The following is a 22,814-nucleotide window of genomic DNA, read 5'->3' on the forward strand; positions in this document are numbered from 1 at the left end:
TGAGGGCATAGGAAGAGCCCTGCTGAATCAGACCAAAGATCCACGTACTCCAGCAAGAATCCCATTCTGTCCCAAAATGGCCAACCACCAAATACATCTGGGAAGCCCACAAACAGGACTTGCAGGCAATAATCCCCACCCCCAGAACAAAATTAGTATTCAGATGTATACTATTCTGACTATGCTATATAGAAGTAGTATTAATGTCAGAGAGCTCCTCCACAAGCTTGAACTCCAACATGCAGCTTTCCCTTCTCAAGAAGGAAAGAAACTCTTAAGAAGCTGGAGCTGAGATTCCTCCAAGTGCTTTTCCACAGTGGCACAATCAGTGCTATCGCTCAGGGCTGCTGCTGGAAATCCAGCCATTATGCCTACCACTGCTGAGCCACTTTCCTTCCATATTTAATAAAATTAAAAGTGGCAGGATGAATTTACCAATAGAGGTGCATAAATATGGAAGGTCTTTGCATCAGTTTCTGTAAATGGATTTAGTTTACTAGTATAAAAATCATATTTTAAAAGAAATAAAAACTCATTTTGCCTTTAAACGACTACTCTGTGTGTGTGTATTTTTTATCAGCAATGTAAGATGATGACCACCCTATCTTTTTCAAAAATGCATGCTAAGATTCACATAACAATTTAATAACACAGGAATAAAAATCAGTTAGAAGATGCAGACAGCTTAGGTTTGTATATTTATTTCACATTTTATTCTGAAAAACTTATTAGTACAGTAAGCATACAATTAACATAAAAGTATTTTTAATGTCTGTTGAATGCAATGCATACAGTACGCACTTCAATCAAATAGTAACAAAGTACAGTGCTGAGTTACTTAATCAGGTTTAAAACAACATACTGATAACTACACAACTTAATCAGACCTGTATTAAAATTGTTACTTCAAAGGCAAAAAAAAAAAAAGGTTTCCACAAAACTTGCATAGGACTTGCATTCTAATACCTTTGATTCAACGATCATGTTCCTCTTGCATGTTCAAAATGTTATTGGGTAACAACTAGAATAAAAACAAGCTAATGTAAATCCTGACACAATCTTCATTTTCTTCTTCCTTTCTTTGCTACACCCATCCAAAAATGGCTTCATCCTAATGGAAAAAGAAGATAAAATTCAAACCTGGTGATTAATTTTTCTTTTACAATAAAAATATTTGTTAAACAATTACTTTCATTTGTTCCTCACATCAAAAGCTAAAGTTTTATTTCAGTTTCATCCATCTACAGATTTAAGAATTGAAGTACATTAAGGGATATCTTCAATTCTACAAGTAAATGTCACTAAGATGATAAAAGAAGGCTTCCATATCTACTTGTCCTAATTGGAACGGTGGATCAGGACACCATTTTTTCACTGCTTCTATACCTTTAACAACAGCTTGGCATACACCTCCTAGATTTCTCTAGCAATATAGGGCAGATCTACAGTATAACTTCCCATGGATCAAGTTGACAAGCAGAGACTACTGTCCTGGTTCGGATTCCATGTTGTTCAGTAAACTTCTTTCTTAGATTTCCCCCCTAACTCTGGCTTTATTTTATGCAAAATATTGATACCAGATCCTGTAGTATTTCAGAATATTTCGCACTTATGGCTGTAAAACATCACAGTGAGAAACTACTTGACTTGACAGTCTCCTACTGGCAATAGACGAAAGAACTGAAATATGGTGAACAAAGTAATTCCAAACTCTGTAGGGCAGTTCCATTATTATATATTGTTATGTAAATTTATAACTCCATGACTCAGCTGGTTTGCAAAGAATAAGAAGTTCTTTCCTACCAATATTCAAAGCTTCTGATGGGTTCCATGACTCAAGTGGTTCACAAAGAATTCTACAAGTATAATTCTACAAGAATAAGAAGATCTTTCCTACCAATCATTCCTGATGCATGCTGGATGATTGAGAAAGCCAAAGAATACCAGAAAGAAGTCAATATGTGTTTTATTGACTACAGAAAAGCCTTCGATTGCGTCGACCATGTCAAGTTGTGGAATATTCTTAGGAAAATGGGTGGCCCGGAACATCTCATTGTTCTCATAATAAACCTATACACAGTCCAGACGGAACATGGTGAAACAGACTGGTTCCAGATCGGCAAATGTATAAGACAAGGCTGTATACTTTCTCCTTCTTTATTCAATTTATATGCTGAACATATACTGAGAGAAGCTGGATTAGAAGAAGATGAGTGTGGTTTTAAAGAAACATCAATAACCTGCGCTACACTGATGAAACCACTCTGATAGCTGAGAATGCAGATGATCTGCAAGCTCTAGTAATTAAAGTCAAGGAGCACAGTGAAAAAAATGGGACCACAATTAAATGTAAAGAAGATTAAACTAATGACAACGTGTACAGCAACCAGCCTCAGAATTGACACTGAAGACACTGAAGTGGTGGAAAGCTTCTGCCTTTTAGGATCGACCATCAATAGTAAAGGATCCAGCAGTCAAGAAATACGCCGCAGACAAGCACTTGGTAGGGTTGCAATGAAGGCCTTGGAAAGGATATTTAGATGCCATGACATGTCTACACCTACAAAGATTAGAATAGTTTAGACAATGGTTTTCCTCATGACACTCTATGGATGCAAAAGCTGGACTCTGAAGAAGCAAGATAGAAAAAGCACGCTTTTGAACTTTGTTCCTCTAGAAGACTTTTGAGGATGCCATGGACAGCCAGGAAAACAAACAAATTGATCATAGAACAAATCAATCCAGAATTTTCATTTGAGGCACACATGACCAGGCTTAAACTATCATACTATGGACACATACAAAGACCCCGCTCCCTTGAGAAGTCTGTAATGCTGGGGAAAGTTGAAGGAAAGAGAATAAGAGGATGACTAACAGCAAGGTGGATGGGCTTGATTATGACAGCAATGAATGCACCGCTGAGAGACCTTAAAGGCCACATCCTGGAGAGAATCTATCTATGTGGTCACTAAGAATCGACACTGACCTGATGGCACTTAATCAATCATTCAATCCTACCAATATTCAAAGCTTCAGATGGGCCAGCTCCAGGACCTTTCCTTGGAAAAATGTACCAACAAAAGTGCTTCTACTATATCTGAGATAAATTAATAATGTATGTTGTGTCCACTGGTGATGGACTTGGACTCAAAACATTTTACCACAGTGTCAACAGCCACCCAGTTGATCACTTATATAGAAATGCTTTGGAGTTAAGTGAACAACTGGGTGGCTGTTGACACTGTGGTAAAATGTTTTGAGTACCAACATCCTAAATACCAAATGTATGAAGTGCACAATTTACAGTCCATCCCTATCATCCATTCCACAACTTCTGCTTATTTCTGTTTTAAACTTTCTTAGACTCTTAAATAATGGTCTGTATGGCTCCAACAGAATAATGTCTTATACCTGAAGCTAGTGAACTGCTTTCACAGATGCTGCAATTCAATCTGCATTGCCAGCCACATTATCTAGGAATTGGGACACTGCCACCCAATGGAATGTGATGGCTCTTTTTTAAGAACCTATGCTCCCATATAGAACTTTACTGGCCATTTTTACAGAGTCATGGTTTCAATCTGTTCTACCTAAAAATGTGCAAGAAGCAAGGTCTAGGGGATCACCAGCCATGGTCAGAAGCTCTGAGAAACAGTAGTTTCCATTAATGTCATTGTACTGTAAGGAAGTTATAGCAAGTTACCCTGAAAATGCTATCTTATTACCCTGACAGCATCTCAATGTTTGTTTTTTTGCAGAAATGGGCAGAAACGTCTCGTACTTCATGTTCAGCTAAACTCCCTGATTCTTCAGGATTTTCCCACTTATTCCAAAACTATGTGGATCTATGAGGTGAAATTTTTAGGTTTATTCCAGCAATAGATTAGACAGACTGACCCTATCCAACCCCAGCACAGCATCCCTCCAGCAGCTGTTGCTGGTGTCTACCTAATGTTTCTTTTCAGAGTGTGAACCCTTTTGGGACAGGGACCCCTCTTATTTATTTATGTATGTATGTATGTATGTATGTATGTATGTTTCTATGTAAGCCACTTGGAGGATGTTGGTTGAAAAGTGGTATATAATATTCATAGTAGTAGCAGATTGACTAAAAACTTATAGCATCTGTATGCATTTGCTTTCCATAGTTTTTAATGCTCTTATATACCTTGTATAAGTAAGCCATGCTAAACAGAAATCCTAAAAATGGTTTCATACCTAGCTTCATTTGCTATCATGGCCTTTTTAGTATTCCATTCTCCAGAATTACATTCCCCACAGAACGGTATTAATCTTTGCTCCCTTTCTCAAATCTCACATCTTTTGCTCTTAGCATTATACACCCAGGAAGGCCATACTGGCAGCTGAAGGCAGTAGAATCTTGTTCAGTGCTGTAGTTGCAAATTCAGAAGTACAGAAGGTGCTCTCCATGACAGCTCCCATGGCCATTCCCACCCACCCACCCCCCTCCACTACACCCATGATCAGGGTGTCAGGTCAGCAAAAAGGTGGAGGATCAAGCATTAAGGCTCCAAACCCACAATTTGTAACACCTGCCTCTATCTCATAAGTACCAGGCCCACTCTGAAGAGGAAAAGTCGTAAGAAGCCTGTTTGTGCAGCACATTTTGGATTCAATTACTAGTAGAGGGAACCTAGAATGCCTACTGCACCATAGCAAAATTGGGCAAGACCCATTTTACCAAGTATATTATAAAAGTATTTCCTATATTCCTGCCTTGTTACTGAAACTGAATTGTGTAACTTACTGTGTCAATACAGGAAGTAGCATTTTGTCCATTCTGGGTTAAACCACTGCCTGTAGAAGTATTTCACAAGAGGGGACAATTATATCACTTTTATTTGCACTCAAACTTCTCATTACAATTCCTATGAAGCAGTGTATATTATTAAAATTGCAATAGATCATCACCTTTGAAGAAAACACTTTACAGAGATAACAGAGAGTGCCATTAATAATCCTGCTTTTATAAACAGCAGCACTAGTGCAAAACAGAAGCTTGTTGATTCACTTTTGTTATGCAGCCCTACTAGGATTACTCCAATGTCTTTTTTCTACCTATCGGATAAAGAATTCAGATCAATAGGAGCCTTATCGCATTGGATGCAAATAATAGCCAAAGATAATTGCCACGATGTAATCCTAATGGATGACAGCAGAAACAGGCATCAGAAAAATACATGAAAAAAATTGCCAATGTCCATTTTTTCCTAATACTCAAACAAGACTCTTGAGAAGGCAGTTTACTCTCACCACAGCCAATGCAAGAGGGACACATTTCTTTAAAAATAAAAGTGCTAAATATTCATCAAGACAGAATAACAGAAGAATTCTGGTTTGCTAATGGAATTCAAGGGAGGATTTTAGGTTTGGGTTTTGTTTTTGTTTTTTAATCAAACAAAAATGCCCTCCAAAAAATATGCAGCTCTTGTAATTTAGCAAGAAGGCAAGACAGGAAATGGCAATAAGGAACCTTCATTTCAAGTACTTAAGTACTGTAAACCACAGCTGCAACAGCTGCAGACTTAAGCAGAACATCAGTAACAAAGGCCACAAATTAGTTCCTCTCTTTGCATGAAGGACTTGCAAGGGATTGGAAATATCAGTAACTGATGAATGTGTACATCTAGTCTGCAGAGTGTAGCATCTAGCAAAAGCTAGTTGTGGTTTAGTCCCACTGAAAGCATCATAACCATAGCACGTCATTCATTCCTTAAAACGAAGATCCTAAGCAAACTTAAATGGAAGTAAGATCCACACAAATCAATGGGATTTGCTTTCAAGTACACATTCTTAAGTTTGGGTTGCCTCTCCCCCATTGATTTCAATAGCACTTACTTGCAATTAACTTTTGGTGAACTTTGACCATTAGGTACCTACTGACCTGTGCTTGTCTGAGGTTAGACATTGGTTTCATATATTAATCCTACCCACATTCACTGGTATAACTTTGGTGCAGTAGTGTAGGTCACTGTTCATGCTAGCAAGGAAAAAGAGGGCAGCACCAAAACCAGACAAATAGAGATGAAGCCTCCAAAAATTGCTCTGAACAAAAGGTTTACTAGAGACCATGGCCCCATTTTATTTCCCCAATGATAGCGCTTTTTAAAAAAATAAAGGAGCCTTAAAAGATATGAATCAATTTGAATCTGCTGATCATCAACCATGGTCCAATCTCAGCCTTACCAAGAGTATACTGTAATAAATTCATTGCCTCTACGCAGATTTGAACATTATCACCACAGTTGCTCAGAAAGTTCGAGCCATAGTTACTAAGTGGACAGCACTATGGAAGAAGGTCTTACAGTAATTGGGAACTGAAACATGTTGTGTTCCTTGCACATTAATGATGTGCAAGATAAAGATGCATGGTTGCCCTTGACAAAAGGTCACTTTGCAGAAGTATTCTACAAAAAGTAGCCTGTAACATGCTACACCTGTCTGCAAATGAATTCATGTTCTGAGCACCTCATTGTTCATGCTCATACCGTTAAAGCCCATCTATAAGATTAGATTTCCCCAACAAATAATTAGGAACTTTAGATAATTGAAGTTTTGTGAATTGGGGTTGTATGGCATGTGAACAATGGGGAAAAGTACAAAATATTAGTAATGGAAGGGAAGCCACCAACAATTATTTGCAATACTTTAGTACATATTCTATGCTTGCATTGTTTGCAGACCTCTATTAACATTAATGTGAGCTAAGTAGACATAGTGAGTGGGAGAATATGTCACTTTAAATTTAACAGATAACACTTAATGGATTGGTAAATCTGTTTTCTAAAACTAATTAAACTGTGAAGTCAGAAATTCCAATTATGTTTGTAAGCATAATATTGTGTTACTTGGAATTGTGCAGCAGCTACAAAGCTCTAATGGAAACTGCATCAATAGAGTGTCAGTTTTAATTCATGCTTCATTTTCATGTAATGAAATTGCTGCATCCCGGCCACAAGTGGAGGGAAAATATCCTCACATTACTGTAAGCCACAACCAGCATACACGAGGGATCGCTTATTTACATGTTATACATGTACAATAGGAAGTAATCTCCTTTCTAATTTTACAGATGAAGAAACTTTCATGTTAGATTTTATGCACTGACTTCTTCATTGCAGAAGGAACAAAGGGTATAGCAGTTCTTTAGTGCATTGCTTATTCATATTGTGAAGCAAACCCAGCATTTTCTGTTCACATCTGCTTCTAAATGAAAAGGAACAGCACAAAGTTTTACCCCCAGTCTTAAACATTTGTGCACGTAACCAGATACAATGTAGGAAAGGGCTCTTCCATATTTAATGGCTGTGCAGAAGAGAGAGTAGGAGCATATGCCATTTGTCATTCGAGGGTAAGAAAAACGGAAATGCCCTATACTACACAGTTATTAAAGACACAAAAACTCAGGCCTCTGTACCATCTTAGTGCCTTCTAGCATGTTCATCATAATGTCATTTGTAGTATCATGCTCGGAATTATTGCACTGGCACAGCACTTAGTGAAACCCCTCCTCAAAAGTTATTTGATGATGATGCAAGTCTTGAGATTCTCCAGTAGAGTGGCACAGAAAAAGCATGATGGACCTATAATCAGGCCCATAGAAAGCCTAAATGATGTGGGGGGGGGAGTGGGGGGAAGGCTCCAGCCCCAAACATGAACCCCTTGACTGGAGTCACCCAAGTGGTTAGACCTGACATACCAGAAACTTCTTGCCCTTCATCACCCAAATAGAACAATTCAAATCAGAGGCCCCAATCCAGTTAAACTTATCTGTGATGTAAGCCCCCTTAAGATCAATGGGGTTTAAATTATTTGCAGTGATGCTGTTTTGATTCCAACAGCATTAAGTATGACTAACTTTAGTTGGACTGACATAACATTCTGGACAACACAACACTACCCAACACTACAGCCCCAAATAACACATGTTGTTTACCAAACTGGAATGCAAAGTCCTTCTTACTAGATGGTGTTGGTAAAATTTAAGCCTGATTATTACTGCAGTCTGACACTCCAGGCAGAACAATGGGACCAGGAGTACTGCAAAGGACTTGCTACTTACCTTCACTTAAAAGTTGGCTATGTGACATCATCAGTCTGCTTCGAAAGTGCTCATTTTCTTCTACCATTTTAGAAATTACTTTTGATACTCCAAGCCAGACTGCAGACTAGAAAAAAATATATGGTGACAGAATCTCATTGCCTTATCTATGACAGAGACTTTTCTAGGGGTGAGACGACTAGCTGGCAAACTGACTCCTATTTGTTTGTAATTCTAGTTAAATAACTGGACTTAAAACATTACTGTATATTTATTTTAAAGCTTTAAAATCAGGGCTGCACAACGTTTACTCTCCAACTGTTCTTGGACTACAACTCCCATCATCCTCAGCCACAGTGACCAATGATCAGAGATGATGGGAGTTGGAGCCCCAAAACAGCTGGAGAGGCTACGTTGTGCAGCCTTGCTTTAAAGTCACTAGTGAATTATTTCTCCCTGCTTTTTATCCACCCACATAAACACAATTTCCCATGAATCAGCACCCGAGAACCTGTTCCTTCAGAGCTGGGATCAGAGTGAGATGCTGATCCTTGTACAAATAGCAGTAGATATCTTACAGTACCCGTTACAACAGATCTAGCACGAGAGTGATAGAAGATTCTTCTTTCACCCTCTATGAAGGATATTTCCCTCCTAAGCATATTTTCCAGAGCTATTCAGAAGAATCAGTTTGCAGAGACTGGCAACAACACAGCCTGTCAATCTGTCAATGTTGATGGTTTCTGTGTTGTCTGCCAGTCTTCCTTGGCAGTACTCTCAGTGCATTTTATTTCTATGTCCCCTTTGTCCCTCACTGTCCCAATACCAATCTTTTTACATTTCCCAAACATCCATTCTTGCTTCCTCTTCTCAGAACTGCAGCATCAGGGGTGGTTATTTTAACATTTCCCTGCCCCCGCACTTCGAATGAATGCTGGCTTTGTTAAATTGCATCCCTTGCACCCATGCATTTGAGGATAAATTTGATGCAATGTGCTAAAAAAGGGAGAGAGGATAATGAAACAGGACTCTGAAATAACTGAGCCGTGGGGTCATGAAGAAAGCCAGTGTAGTGTAAAGGTTTCTGTTGTGCTCGGATAGGGGAAACTCTGGTTCAAATTCCTGCTGAGATAAGAGCCTTACTAGGTGGTTTGGGGCAAGTCACTTTCTTGCACATCTATATTATCTCATTGGGTAATTGCAAAGATAAAATAAGGGCCTCATCTCCACCAGTATGAGCTTTCTGGTACACAGACCAAGGGCAAGCTGCATAGATAACGAGGTATCTAAGAAAGGTGGACTTCTGCCAAAAAAACCAAACCCTGGCAGATAAAATTAAAGTGTCTAGATGTATAGGAGTAATGAAGAAAATCCTCTTTTTGAGAAAGAGAGTGAAAGGATCCAATACTGAACCACATCTGCAATGTTAATGGTCAGGGAAGAGGACAGTGTAGTATTTGAGCCATGCATCCCATCGTACAATAGCTTGCCTTTTTAACAGGAGATCTTAAATTATCTTTTTAATGAGCTGCAGACATTTGCATGAAAGAAGTGGAATACAAATATAGGCAAAAGGCAAAAGACAGGAAGCAGTGTGGACTGCAGCACTGACTCGCACAAACAACAGAAGCAGATTGCTCAAAAATCAACCAAAAACATACTTTTAGGGCCAGTTCACACGTAACTGCAGACAAATGCATGTTTTTACCTATGTGCATGCTAGGCAGTGAGCCCTGCCCAGTTGCCTGATACATAGAATCATAGAGTTTTCAAACTGGAAGGGACCTTGATCTTCTAGTCCAACCTCAGAGCAGGAAACTGCTACAGCATCCCCGACTCTTTGTGAAAATCTCCAGCAGACAGCCTACCACTGCACGAAGTTGACTGTTCCAGTGCCAAATAGCTCTTACAGTTAGGACATTCCTCCTAATGTCTGGCCTGAATCTGCTTGCTTTTAATTTCAACCTATTGGTTCTATTCCTGCCCTCAGGAGCAACAAAGAACAAGTCCTCTCCGCTTAGTCTTCTGTTCTCCAGCTAAACAAGCTCCTTCAACCCTCCTAAAAGATCTTGGTTTCCAGACCCCTCATCATCTGGGTTGCTCTCCTCTGAACTCATTCTAGTTCATCAATATCGTTCTTAAAATGTGGGCCCCAGAACTGGACAGTACAGCCCTGCTGGATCAGACCCAAGGCCTATCTAGTCCAGCATCCTGTTTCACACATTCACCTCTAGGGAGCCCACAGGCAAGAGGTATGTGCATGCCTTCTCTCCTGCTGTTGCTCCTCTGCAACTGGTATTGAGAAGCATCGTGCCTCTGAGGCTGGAGGTGGCCCACAGCCACCAGACTAGTAGCCAATGATAGACCTGCCCTCCATGAATTTGTCTAAGCCCCCTTTAAAGCCATCCAAGCTGGTGGCCATCACCACATCCCATGGCAAAGAATTCCATAGATTAATTATGTGCTGTGTGAAAAAGTACTTCATCTTGTCAGTCCTAAATTTCCCGACCTTCAGTTTCATGGGATAACCCCTGGTTCTGGAGTTCTAGTCCACCCAAATGACAGGTCAGGCCAGAGGCGTATCTAGGGAAAATAGCGCCTAGGGCAAACACTGAAATTGCGCCCCCTGTCCAAGCATCTGACACCCATTTTTCAGATAACTTTACAATAATATCAGCTGAAAAATACAAGTCAGGTTCGTTAATCTTTTAATATTTCAAAAACTATTTTAGCAGTGGACTTAGCCAGACCAAAAAATGCTGGAAAAATACAAATTTCAGTATGCTGGGGCTCATAAAATACCCTAATACTATGTGGAGGTGTACTTGGAAAACTAAACAGAAGTGCCTGTCTAATTCTCTACTATGTATTGTAGCATCACCATTACATAAGTTTTAAAAATCAATGGAGAATTTGACTTTTCCCAGATACTCTGTAAATAATTAAAGGATATGCAGAGTAAACTGTGTCACTGCTTGGAATATATTCTAGTCTTTCAGAAAGACAGTTAAAATGAGAGAAAGAGAGCAAGAAACTCCAAGTGGGCCTTAATATTAAGGATTTCACACTGATTCAAAGACAAATTCACCACTAATAGCCATATTAGCAAGACATCACATTTAACTCACTTATCACAAGAAGCAAAGTAAGAGCAAATGAATACAATCCTAGCTCATAAGCATCAGCTCAGTATTCACAAGCCCTGATTCTCTGTACATAGTGCCAATCTGAATATGTGTACAGTGACTTATATTATATACTAGTAATTTTAAGGCCGTTAGATTAACGGGCGCTAGTAGACCACCCCCGCCCCCGCCAGTAGGCCCAGTCCTTCCGCCGCGGCCCCCGCCGCCAGCGGGCCCAGTCTCCCTGGCGTGGCGGCCGCCGCCTTCGGGCCCAGTCTCCTTACTGTAGCGGCCGCCGCCATCGGGGCCAGTCGCCCCACCGCGGCCACCACTGCCTCGCCCGCACTCCCGCCGCGGCATCCACCACCATTGGGGCCAGTCAGCCTGCCACGGCCACCGCCACCTCTTGCCGAGGCCGCGGCTCTGCCGCCGCCTCGCCCGCACTCCCTCCACGGCGGCCGCCTCGCCCACACTCCTGCCGTGGCGGCCGCCACCATCGGGTCCAGTCACCCCCCCGCGGCCACCACCGCCTCGCCCGCACTCTCCTCCCTGCGTTGGTGGTGGCCGCTTCTCCTCGGCCCGCCGCTTCTCGTCCTCCCAGCCCCAACATGGCCGCCGTGTCTCTGCGGCCGTATCTTTCTCGGACGTTCTGGGCATGCGCTCCGCTGAGAAAGACACGGGCCGAGAGCCACGGGATTACACTGTGGCTCTTTATTATAGAGGATTATTATTTTTTACCTGTAGCCCCTTCGGGGGGCTTCCTAAAGGCTGAGGGGTTTGCAAAGGTTCCTCCTCCCCCCACTGGCCTCTAGGGCCTCGCAGGGACCATTTGAGCATGTGCAGTGGCCATTTTTAAAAATCTTTTTTTTTTAATGGCCACTGAAAACAAAATGACCACCGTGCATGCTCAAATGGCCTCTGCAAGGCCTGGCATGACCTAGGGCCTCACAGAGGCCATTTGAGCATGCACAGTGGCCATTTTGTTTTTGGCAGCCATTTTTTTTAAAAAAATTAATTTTACAAAATGGTGCCCCCCCTTCAAGTGGCGCCCAGGGCACATGCCCTGCCTGCCCTACCCCTAGATACGCCCTTGGGTCAGGCCATTTTCAGCCCATTTTGGTGCTTTCTGCGCACATTTGAAGAGAGCCCCAAGATGGGCCAAAAACAGCCCAACCTGTATTTAGTTGGCAGGAGGGCCCATGGAAGGAGATTTTGCCACCTCCACCACTATCCCAGATGGCAGGGGGTGGTTTAAGGGGGGGGGAGAAAGTGGGGCAGGGGGCCGGATCGGCCCGTGGGGATTAGAGGCAGGGAGAACTAGCACAAAGATGCTCTGTGCTGGCCCAGCTAGTATTCCTGATTCTTCTTGCAACATTTTTAATAGATTGCCAGCAATACCATATGACACATTACTAAAATATTCTTCAGAAGACTGTCATCATCCTTATTTTGAATTGTACATCTGTGACATTTGGATGTATTAAATATGAGCTTATTACTTTGCACATAAACTAATGAGTTGTCAATTTAATAAACATGTTGGATTTTACCCTCAAGCACTAGGTGAACTTTTCAGCAAGAATGGAAATACATTTTATGGTACAGAATGAAATGTGCCTTCCTACTAATAGTCCTGCTAGTCCTGTCCCTTATCAACACACCCTATAATCGATGCACTCAGATTCTCAAATGTTTGGAACTGAGGCTCCTTTTCTAAACTTACTTGATCTTCTGGGACCTCCTTCTCACCAAGCCTCCACCAGCTATATGTTTAGCAGGTAAGTGTGTGGAGATTCTCACAAACAGTTCCAAGCATCCCACTGCTACATGTGAGAGTGTTTGGGTCAGGGTGAATGGATATTAAAGATTATTTTAGCATGTGTGTTACCCCCTTCAACTTTTCCTCATCATGCTGGCTCTCTATCCTAGAAACAGGGCCTGCCTGACTGCTCTATGAGCCTGAAGGAAAGAACTGGGGCAGACAACGGAAGGAGAGAACCACTTCTTTCTCCAACTGCACAACTTCCTCCATGCTTCTGAGAACCACTTTAGACTCAGTTTTTCCTACATAGAAACAATTTCTATGGGGGCGGGGGGAGTAAAGTGCATGGCAAGTGTTTATTTTTCCATGTGTACATGAAACTGCTTGATTCCAGACCAGGTTCTCATAGCAAAACTACACCACACTTCTCAAGCAATGGCATACATGGTTTCCCTTAAACAAAGATTATCTTTGTGTATGAAAAACATCACATGCAAGGCAGGTTCAAACACTTCTTAAAAGGAGTGGTTAGAAATTCCACTCTCAAAAGGTGAAACCATACTTTACAGGTAACACAAGGATAAGATCAGAAATGGCATAGCATCCCCAGGCTGAATAATTTCTTCTTCCATAATTTGTAGGAACCTTTATCCTGTGTTGTGACATCATTCTGTTGTGTCCCAGCCTCTACTAGTAGCAAAATCGGATATGCATGTGAACCACCCCCAGGCTCCACATATTTGAGAGTAGGAGAAAGAGCGTCCAGGTCACCAGGTGTCTCTAGGCAAGTCTGAATTTCAGCATCTTTTAGGAAGCATTTAGTTCCTCATATTGGGCAGTATTTTAAATTTCTGGGACCAGCAGCTGTTTCCCTAGGATCATATTCTGAAGCAGCACATTGTGCATAGAGCAGACTAATACCACTCGCACCATTATACCTTAGGTTCAGAGTTGGTGAGGAACAACTTTACAGCATGCAAAATGGTTAACTAGTTCAAGCTGTGACACAATATAACATGTCTAATGTCATTAGCCTGATATTCTACCTTTTTCTTTTGCTGTTTCTTTTGGATCACATCATTATCATTTTCCAAGGAAGAAGGGAATTCAAAGCTATCTCCTTGTGTCTCTTGGTTGTCACCTATTAAAACAATTGAATTGCATTTATTTTGGGTTTCCTTATAAGCTACTGATACCAGACTAGTGCCATGTGACTGTGAAAGATCACACAGTTAAATCAGATCAATTCAGATTAAAATCTCATCCCCCCCACCATTGCAATCATGGTGCAAGTTTAGGAGCTGATCTCTCTCTCAAATTACTTTGAAAGATCAATACTTCATATCACTTGAAAGCATGAATGTCAGGCTTCCCGAAGGCACTGCCTCATATGGCTCATCTTGTTCTTGAGATAACAGCTGGAACTACAGGGAAGATGGCAATCAGAAATGGGTTTTTTTTTAAAAAAGGATCCAGTAACTTGCCTGCTGCTGATGTGATAAATTAGTTTCTCTCTGCAGTACAAATTAGAGTTTTAAATTTTTATTTTAAGAATCCAAATACATCTTTCAATGAGTTAAAATCTGAAGTTTTTTCTTTTCGTGGATTACCTGCACCTAATATAGGTGCATCTTCTTTTTGAGACACCATGCATAAGGCGGACTTTTGAACCTCAGTGAATTAAATGTGCTTGTGAAATAATTAGTACAGAACTGGATCAGAACTAGTGATTTGTTTGCAAACACATTTCAGTTTTAATCAATATATCTTATATTGCAAATTAGATTTTAGTTTGGAAACCAGGAGCTTATTAACCTTTTATATTAATAATTTTTGACATTATTATTTACCCTAGGAATGCATTAAGCTGAAGAACAAATAATCCCCTCCCCTGAGTGCAAACGCCATGATTCGCCTAAATAGAATGAGCATAATTTTAGATATTTTGTGGGGTGGGGGAATGAATTGAGATAAATAAACAACAAAACAAAACACAGTTCCTCTGCCATTAATAATTGTATGGCTGGGAGAATTTCAGCAGATGCCGTTTCTCCTGTTTGTGATACAGGAAATAACAGATAAAAATACACTGGTTGACATCTGACTTAATTTACTAGAGGAAGGACTATTGAAAAATAGTAGTCCTTTACAGTAACTCCTGAGTAGTAATACTGAGTGATTCAGTCAAGATGTCAGCCACAGAAAGGGGGAAGATATGTGTAAAAAAAACCCCAAACCCCTCCTTTTACCTTTATTTTAAGGTACAAGATGATGCCCTTTATTGAATTTAGAAATTCTTAGTACCTTTTTATTTGTGGTTTCTGGCCTTTGCAGATGGATCAATGAGCTCTGCTAAGTTTCCCAAGAGCGAGTACTTTTTTAAAAAATGGAAAACTGAGATATGATAATTTCATGAATTTAAGGAGGCAAACCTTGGTACTATAGGCATTTAAATTCCCCATTTTAAAATTCATGTGAAATGTCTCTACCCAGTTTGCTGATTCAGGTTATTCTGGAGCACAAACTGACAAGCCACCCCATGGCAGGAGAGCAGCATGTAAACATTGCTCACAATAAATAAAACAAATAATAATACCCTATACTCTGCTCCTACCAGTTTGTTTCTGACTGCTGTGGGCTGTGGAGCTCATAGAGACATTCTTCCTGCTCCAGGCTTCTTTCAGTGAGGATGGTGTCTCAGTCCCAACCTTCCTGGCTTTGGGGATCTTCCTGGATTTGGACTCCTTGGCCTCATTGCTCTTGTTCAGGGCCTGGTTACTATATACCCCAGCTTCCTTAGCACCCATCCTAGAAGTGGCTCCAAGCATGAGGCATGGGCTTCTTCCTCCCCCATGGGAATTATGGGCTGCACCCGCTGAGTCTATTCTGTCAGAAATAGTAGAGACAGCCTTGTCCCTATGGTAGGAGTGGGTGTCTTTCAGAGCCTCACGCTGTCTGAGGCCTCCATAGTGAATTACAGTGCCACAGCGGTGGTTACCAAAGCGATTAACATAAACAATCCGGAACCTCTCTCGGCCAAATTGGGGATGGGAATTGGGCTTCATACTGACTATGCAAGCCCCACAGGTCAGGAAAGGGGCTAAGCGCTCTCTCTCCTCATGAAGCCAGCAGAGAAGAACCTGGGCTGAGCCACTGAACAAAACGCCAGGGGGTGGCTGGGGGGTGCTCTGGGTGAGGCCACAGCTTGGGGTGAAGAAAGGAAGGGAGAGAGAGAGAGAGAGAAGAGAGAGAGAGATCCTTCAGTGATAGGTGGACAAAAGAAAGGAGTACTGTACACTTCTTACTCTTATGCCTCTGCATGCATGACTCATACTGCAGTAGCAGTGATTAAGCAACTTCTTTCCAGGGGGTGAGCTTGTATTTAGATTGTCATCTGATAGTCAGACTTTTAGAGACCTTCTTAGCAACAAAGAAGCCCTTGCACTAAGTAATAACAGAAGCACAAATAGAAGCATCTGGATTGAAACAGAGGGTTTGCTTTCCCTACCACCTTAAATGCTGGACTACAACTCCTATCATCCCCAGCCACATTTCCTGAAGGCTGGGGGTGATGGGAGTTATAGCCCAACAACTTCCGAGGACCGAAGTCTGGGAACCACCAGTGCCCTATCCCAATCTGGTACGTACTCTCCTTTTGCAAATAAATAACTTGCTGTAGTAATCATCTAAGCACTGCTGTCGATCAGAAAGGGAAGTCAGTATGGAATGTGAAACAATGAGTGCATGGTCATTTACTGTGCTGTCTGTTGAACCCTGACTGTTGTCCACACAGGAACTGTAAGTAAAAAGGCCAGTTTTATATTATGGAAGAGATGCAGGGTAAAAATGCTAATAATGCTATTCCTGGCAGGGCTCTAAAACGCAGAAGGAGGGTTTCTGCTAGTATAAGAGAGGGAGAGAGAGTCTGGAAGACAATATGCACTTAAGGGGACAGTGCACAGTTAATTCATTGTGCCTGAATACAAGAGGCCCATTCACACATTATGTTCAACACTTGTACAATGAGTGTACAGTGTACACGAGTACAGATCTGTTCACATAAAATCATAACCATAAAATAATTCACGTGTTATGTTAAATGCAGGTACAGAAGTACACTTCCTATCTGTACCATGCATTTGAAAAGCCTGTATCCAGATACACTTTTTTAATGAACGCAGGTACAGTCATTCACAAAAACACATGTACGAGTATACAGACATTTGTACACTCATACAGCATAATGTCTGAATCAGACTAGCATGTTTTTTGTACTCAGGAAGTGCTGTGGCTGCTGTGGTCAGCCATTCAGTGTTGATGGACTGTAAAGTGGACAGGTAAAATGAACTATTAAATAATGTGTAATGCTTCTTTTTTGCATGCAGGCTTGAAGTTGAAACACTCACAGATATGTGCAAGTAAATGGACCTCAAGTTACCTTTAGTTTGTCTGGAATCAGTGGCCAACATGAAGGGCAGTGCTTCATTGATGTTAGGGACCTACTGTGGCTGCTGTGAAACTTGAAAGCCAACTTTGATGGAGTAGCGCAGCAAGGTTGCTGCAAATAATCTTAAAAGCACTTCTGGGCAGTCATGCAGTGCTGTTTTCATTGTGGCACTGCTCAACTGCCTGCGGTTTTACGTCACTCTGCATCACACTTCACTGTCAGGGTTGCCTTTCAAGTTGCGAAGCAGCTCCACCAGGTTCCTAACATCAACGTAGGGTTGCCTGTCATGTCGGCCAGTGTTTAGAATTGATATGAACTAGATGAGGGCCAATAAGCTGAAGTTCATTCTTGACAAGACAGAGGTTCTGTGCGTAGGTGGTTTGTCTGCTCAGGGAAGTGGCATTCAACCTGTTCTGGACGGCATTGTACACCTCCCAAAAGGACCAGACACAGTTTGGGCGGGTGGGGGGGTGCTCGTGGATCCAGCTTTGACATTGAAGGCCCAAGTGGCTCCTGAGCGACTTCCACCACTGGCTGGTGCACCAGCTGAGGCCTCTCTGGGTCAGAGGTAGTCTAGCCACAATTATCCATGCTCTGTAACCTCATACTACAGTATATGAGGCTGCTTTTGAAGACTGCCAGAAACTCCATTTAGTCCAAAAAGACAGCTGCTAGGCTACTGACTGGAACCAGCCATTGGGACTATATTAAGAGCCCCACTGTTTGCTAGTCCAACTTGAACCTGAACTCATTTATTTACAGTCAACGACCAAATAAACACTACAGTGCTAGTCCATTTCCAAGCGCAATTCAAAGTGCTGGCATTTTGGTCACAAATGGCTTAATACCTGAAGAAATCAACCTGCCCATGCACTGAAATCATGTCTGGGAAGTGGGTTGTAGTACCCATTTTATGAAAATTTCTCCTATGCACCTCTCTTTTCAGTATCAGATGAAGAGCTTTTCATTCATTCTCCCAGGCCTTTTAAACTGATTTAACTGCTGCCTTTAATTTACTCGTTTATGGGTATTGTTATTTTATTGTGATTTTGTTTGCCCTGTTTTTGCATAGTGTCCTGAAAACACTGTTGAAGATTGGTAGAGAAATATTTTAAACAAAGTTGACAGTTCATAGGAGAGGTGGAAATGAACTGAACTGGTATATACATATTTGTAATAATAAGGGCCAGTAATGGCAGCTGGGGAGAAAGAAGAGCATAATATAAGTGTGATACCACCCTAGGAAACACATAACCCATCACCACACAGAAACCCAAACATCAGACACACCAAAACAGGCTCTTCAGATAATCTGTGCTCCTGGTGGGGGGGGGTCTGTGTAACCATACAGAAAATCTTACCTTAAACATACCACACAATCCATGGAAATGTGCTAGCTAGCATCTTCTCTAATGGTGCAGCATGCAATTTAGTAATCCAGAGTCACACTGCATGTGCAGGGAAAGTAATTTTTGCCAATCCCCCCTCCCAGTGGTGCTCTTCGAGGAGGGGCAAAAGTTGGGGGCAAAAGTTGGGGGCAAAGGTTCAGGGCCTCCACACCCCCTGGAGGGCCCCCAAATCCTCTTTAGTCTGTCCTGAGTGATAGGGTCGCTGTTAGCCTACACTGTGCCAGGCGGCCAAGTGTGATTGTGACCTCTGCCGGGTGCTTTAGAGACAGAGGGGGGAGTGGGGAAGGAATTTGTGGGGCGGGAATATTTTATGTATTGAAATATTTCTGCTAATGCATATTTGCATAAATATACCTGCTTATACCATTCATGTGAGTTCAGTTGCGCTCAAAAACCCACGTGCTAAAAATACTGTGTATGTCACTGTGTGTGTGTGTGTGTGTGTGTGTGTGTGTGTGTGTGTGTGTGTGATGCTTAACTTACGGGGGGGGGCTCTAGCAAGGGGGGAGCTCCAGAGGCCTTTAGGTCCAGGCTCCAAAATTACCTAGGTGCACGCACCTCTGCAACCCCTCCCCTTGGAAATGGGACCCTAGCAAGAGCTGCTCTCAGCTGCAGTGTCTCATAGTGACCACTGGGACTTTAGAGTCATGGATGGAAAGTGCTGGACTTCTCCCCTCTGTTCTCACAGAGTTTGTAGTCTCCACTTGGTCTCTCCAGAGATGGCTGTTTGTTTAGTCTCTCTCTCTCTCATCCTTCTTGTTCTTCAAACTTAAAGAAGAACAACCAGAACTCCTGCTTGGCTGAGTTCTCACTCTACTGGCTTTGCTCTGCTAATGGGAGTTGAACTGCCTTTCTTCTCCTACAGAAAACACCCCCCTGTGACCCAGAAGTTATAGATGCAGCCCTCATGAACCTATTTCTGGGTTGCAACGAGTGCTTCTGGGGAGAATGGAGATGGGCAGCGGGGGAAACCCCACATGCGGAATGACACTGGATTCCTAAATACTGCAGAGGTATTTATGCGCGCACGCACATCGGGGAGACGTGAAGCTTGCGCGTGGCGTGCGCAAAAGGCTCCGGCAAGCCTTTTGCACTTAAGCGGGAGAAGGGGCGGCAGGGAGGTATCCTGCCACCCCAATTACTACAAAGAATACGCGCGCTGGAGGGGTGAAAGCGGAGGGAGGGGTAAGTAAACCCTCCCCCACCCTTAAAGGAACCCACCCCACCCGAACCGAACCGGCCAGGTCCAGACCGGTCCAGACAGTCTGGAGGCCTTTAGAATGGCCTCCGGACCAGTCCGGACCCATCCCTACAGGGGAGAGCATAACCTCGGCTCCCATAGAGACCAGCACTGGCCTGTGAGGACTGCTGGGGCAGCCCACCACCACCACCACCTTCCCAGGCGTAGTGAAAGACCTGTGTGAAAGGAAGGAGGTGCCGACAAGAAAGGAGGTGCCCAGGTCTGAGAGCTCTTGTCCTCAGCTATTAAAAAGACCATCAATGACCTGAGATAACAATACTTTGCAAATCTTATATAACTTGTTGGTTTGTTTTTTAATATTGTAAACTGCTTTGGGTGCTTTGTCAAGGCAGAAAAGCAGAATACAAATGCAACAAATAAATACATAAAATAAGTCTGCAATGGAGAAATGCCAAAAAAGGAGGGGCAGGTTGAGGGCAAATAATCAAATTCACTATTGTAACATACTAAGCAAACCCAGTTACCTGCCCACTACCTAGTCACCATTGTATGCCTTCATAGTAGCTTTATATAAAGGGAAATTAAACTCTGCAGCCCAAGCACATTGTCAGGATTTGAATTACTGGGGGCAGAGGGGACATTTTGCAAAAGCCCCCATAACTACTATTTATAGAAGGCTATGGTAGAAGCATGATTTGGCTAAAATTGGAGAGGGGAAGACAAGGGTGGGGCCTGTGGATTTCCTTAAGGCCCCCCCTCCTGTTCCCCTCATAATTCAAGCACTGCTCCTTCAGCATTTCATTACATCAGGAGCAGCTCTGTCGCAACAAATTTACCTCATATTAGTGACATCATCTATTTATTCAACATTTAACAAAATTAAGACAGGCACATGGATGTGTGTTCTCACTTCAAAGGGCTCCTTGCAAGGTAATGTTGTTTTCATTGTCACAAAAGGCAGCTGCGTAAAAGGAGACAAACTGTTGTTCAGAAACAATCCATAAGATGGCAGCCTTAGCTGTCCAAAAAAACCACCAAAACAAACAAACCCAAACCTGCTGCTGTTTAAATAAAGCATTACCTTAAGAATCTGGGGAAGAAATTGTTCTAACACAAACCTATCGCTGGAGTAATCCATTGTAGTAATGTGTTTTTTATGTTGCAAGTAAAATGCCTTGCCGGCGTGAACGCAACTTGCCGAAACAAAGCAGGATGGCTTGCCATGAGCATGAGGCAATTCCTTTTCCACAGACTAAGGTGGATCTATTGTAACCTCCAGATGCTCATTCAATAAAAATGAGATCACCTACAAGTAGTATAACTGCCAATAAATGAATGAAAGTAAAAATTACTTCCCATCACAACCAAACAAGCCCAGAACGCAACCCTTCTCTTCTGGGACAGACTAAAGGGCGGTGGGGTACAAAAACATAAGTAGTGCTGCTCGCTGTCCTGTTGGTTAACAAGCTGGTGATTCAGCTCAAGTGAGAGAAGAAACCAGATGGCCATGTTTTCTTTCGTAGCACCACCCATCACCCCTGTGCGAGAAAGCCCAAGTGAGCATCGGATGATGATTATATTACGTTCTTCCATTGTTACTTGTACTGAGAATTGTGTTCCAACATTTGCTGTGTCTTCTTCCCTCCTAATAATAATTGCCAGCATGTCCTGAAGCATAATGCAGGTGGTTCTGAACCGCCTGTGCCACTTTGGACATGTAAAACACGGACCCATGTTGCTACGCAAGCAGAGGCATATCTAGGGAAAATAGCGCCTAGGGCAAGCACTGAAATTGTGCCCCCTGTCCAAACATCTGACACCCATCTTTCAGATAACTTTACCATAATATCAGCTCAAAAATACAAGTCAAGCTCTTTAATCTTTTAATATTTCAAAAACAATTTAGCAGTGGACGAAGCTAGACCAAAAAATACTGGAAAACTACAAATTTCAGTATGCTGGGGCTCATGAAACACCCAAATACTGTGTGGAGGTGTACTTGGAAAACTAAACAGAAGTGCCTGTCTAATTCTCTACTACGCATTGTAGCATCACTATTACATAAGTTTTAAAAATAAATGGAGAATTTGACTTTTGCCAGATACGCTGAAAATAATTAAAGGATATGCAGAGTAAACTGTGTCACTCCTTGGAATATATTCTAGTATTTCAGAAAGAAAGTTAAAATGAGAGAAAGAGAGCAAGAAGCTCCCAGTGGGCCTTAATATTAAGGATTTCACACTGTTTCAAAGACAAACTCACCATTAATAGCCATTTTATTAAGACATCACATTTAACTTACTTCTCACAAGAAGCAAAGTAAGAGCAAATGAATACAATCCTAGCTCATAAGCTTCAGCTCAGTATTCACAAGCCCTGATTCTCTGTACATAGTGCCAAACTGAATATGTGTCCAGTGACTGATATTATATTAATTAAAAAAAAAAATACCTGTAGCCCCTTTGGGGGGCTTCCTAAAGGCCATGGGGTCTGCAAAGGTTCCCTCTCCCCCTGCTGGCCTCTAGGGCCTTGCAGGGACCATTTGAGCATGTGTGGTGGACATTAAAAATTTTTTTTTAAAAAAAATGGCCGCTGAAAACAAAATGGCCACCATGCATGCTCATATGGCCCCTGCGAGGCCTGGCATGGCCTAGGGCCTCACAGAGGCCATTTGAGCATGTGCAGTGTCCATTTTGTTTTCGGCAGCCATTTAAAAAAAATAATTAATTAAAAAATGGCGCCTCCCTTCAAGTGGCGCCCGGGGCACGTGCCCTGACTGTTCCACCCTAGATATGCCCCTGTACGCAA

At 42.2% G+C, this 22,814-nt stretch overlaps 1 protein-coding gene across 4 annotated transcripts; it reads right to left on the reverse strand.

Moving 5' to 3' along the window:
• Window positions 1-685: 685 nt before the first annotated feature.
• Window positions 686-20,967, reverse strand: C2H5orf47 (chromosome 2 C5orf47 homolog). 4 transcript variants are annotated; one of them, XM_053295331.1, is made up of 6 exons: window positions 20,843-20,967; window positions 15,564-16,153; window positions 13,996-14,090; window positions 8,084-8,189; window positions 4,769-4,818; window positions 686-1,111 (listed from the first exon to the last, which is right to left on the reverse strand). In XM_053295331.1, exons 1-6 carry the CDS (start codon window positions 20,845-20,847, stop codon window positions 1,085-1,087), a joined length of 873 nt encoding a protein of 290 aa, XP_053151306.1. In that variant the 5' UTR covers window positions 20,848-20,967; the 3' UTR covers window positions 686-1,084. The 4 variants fall into 4 exon arrangements, with proteins under 4 accessions (XP_053151306.1, XP_053151308.1, XP_053151307.1 ...); XM_053295333.1 differs by having other exon boundaries at window positions 20,917-20,933; XM_053295332.1 differs by lacking the exon at window positions 4,769-4,818.
• Window positions 20,968-22,814: the final 1,847 nt, after the last annotated feature.

The sequence above is a fragment of the Hemicordylus capensis genome, chromosome 2 (genome assembly GCF_027244095.1).
Source record: "Hemicordylus capensis ecotype Gifberg chromosome 2, rHemCap1.1.pri, whole genome shotgun sequence".
NCBI classification, from domain to species: domain Eukaryota; kingdom Metazoa; phylum Chordata; class Lepidosauria; order Squamata; family Cordylidae; genus Hemicordylus; species Hemicordylus capensis.

Bases quoted from the DNA above. Each gene is read 5' to 3' on its own strand.
- C2H5orf47 (XM_053295331.1), bottom strand. The intron at 14,091-15,563 runs GTAGGAGCAGAG...TTGTTTTAATAG, and splicing joins CAGCAGTCAGAAACAAACTG to GTGACAACCAAGAGACACAA. The intron at 4,819-8,083 runs GTAAGTAGCAAG...ATACTTCTACAG, and splicing joins TAGCCAACTTTTAAGTGAAG to GCAGTGGTTTAACCCAGAAT.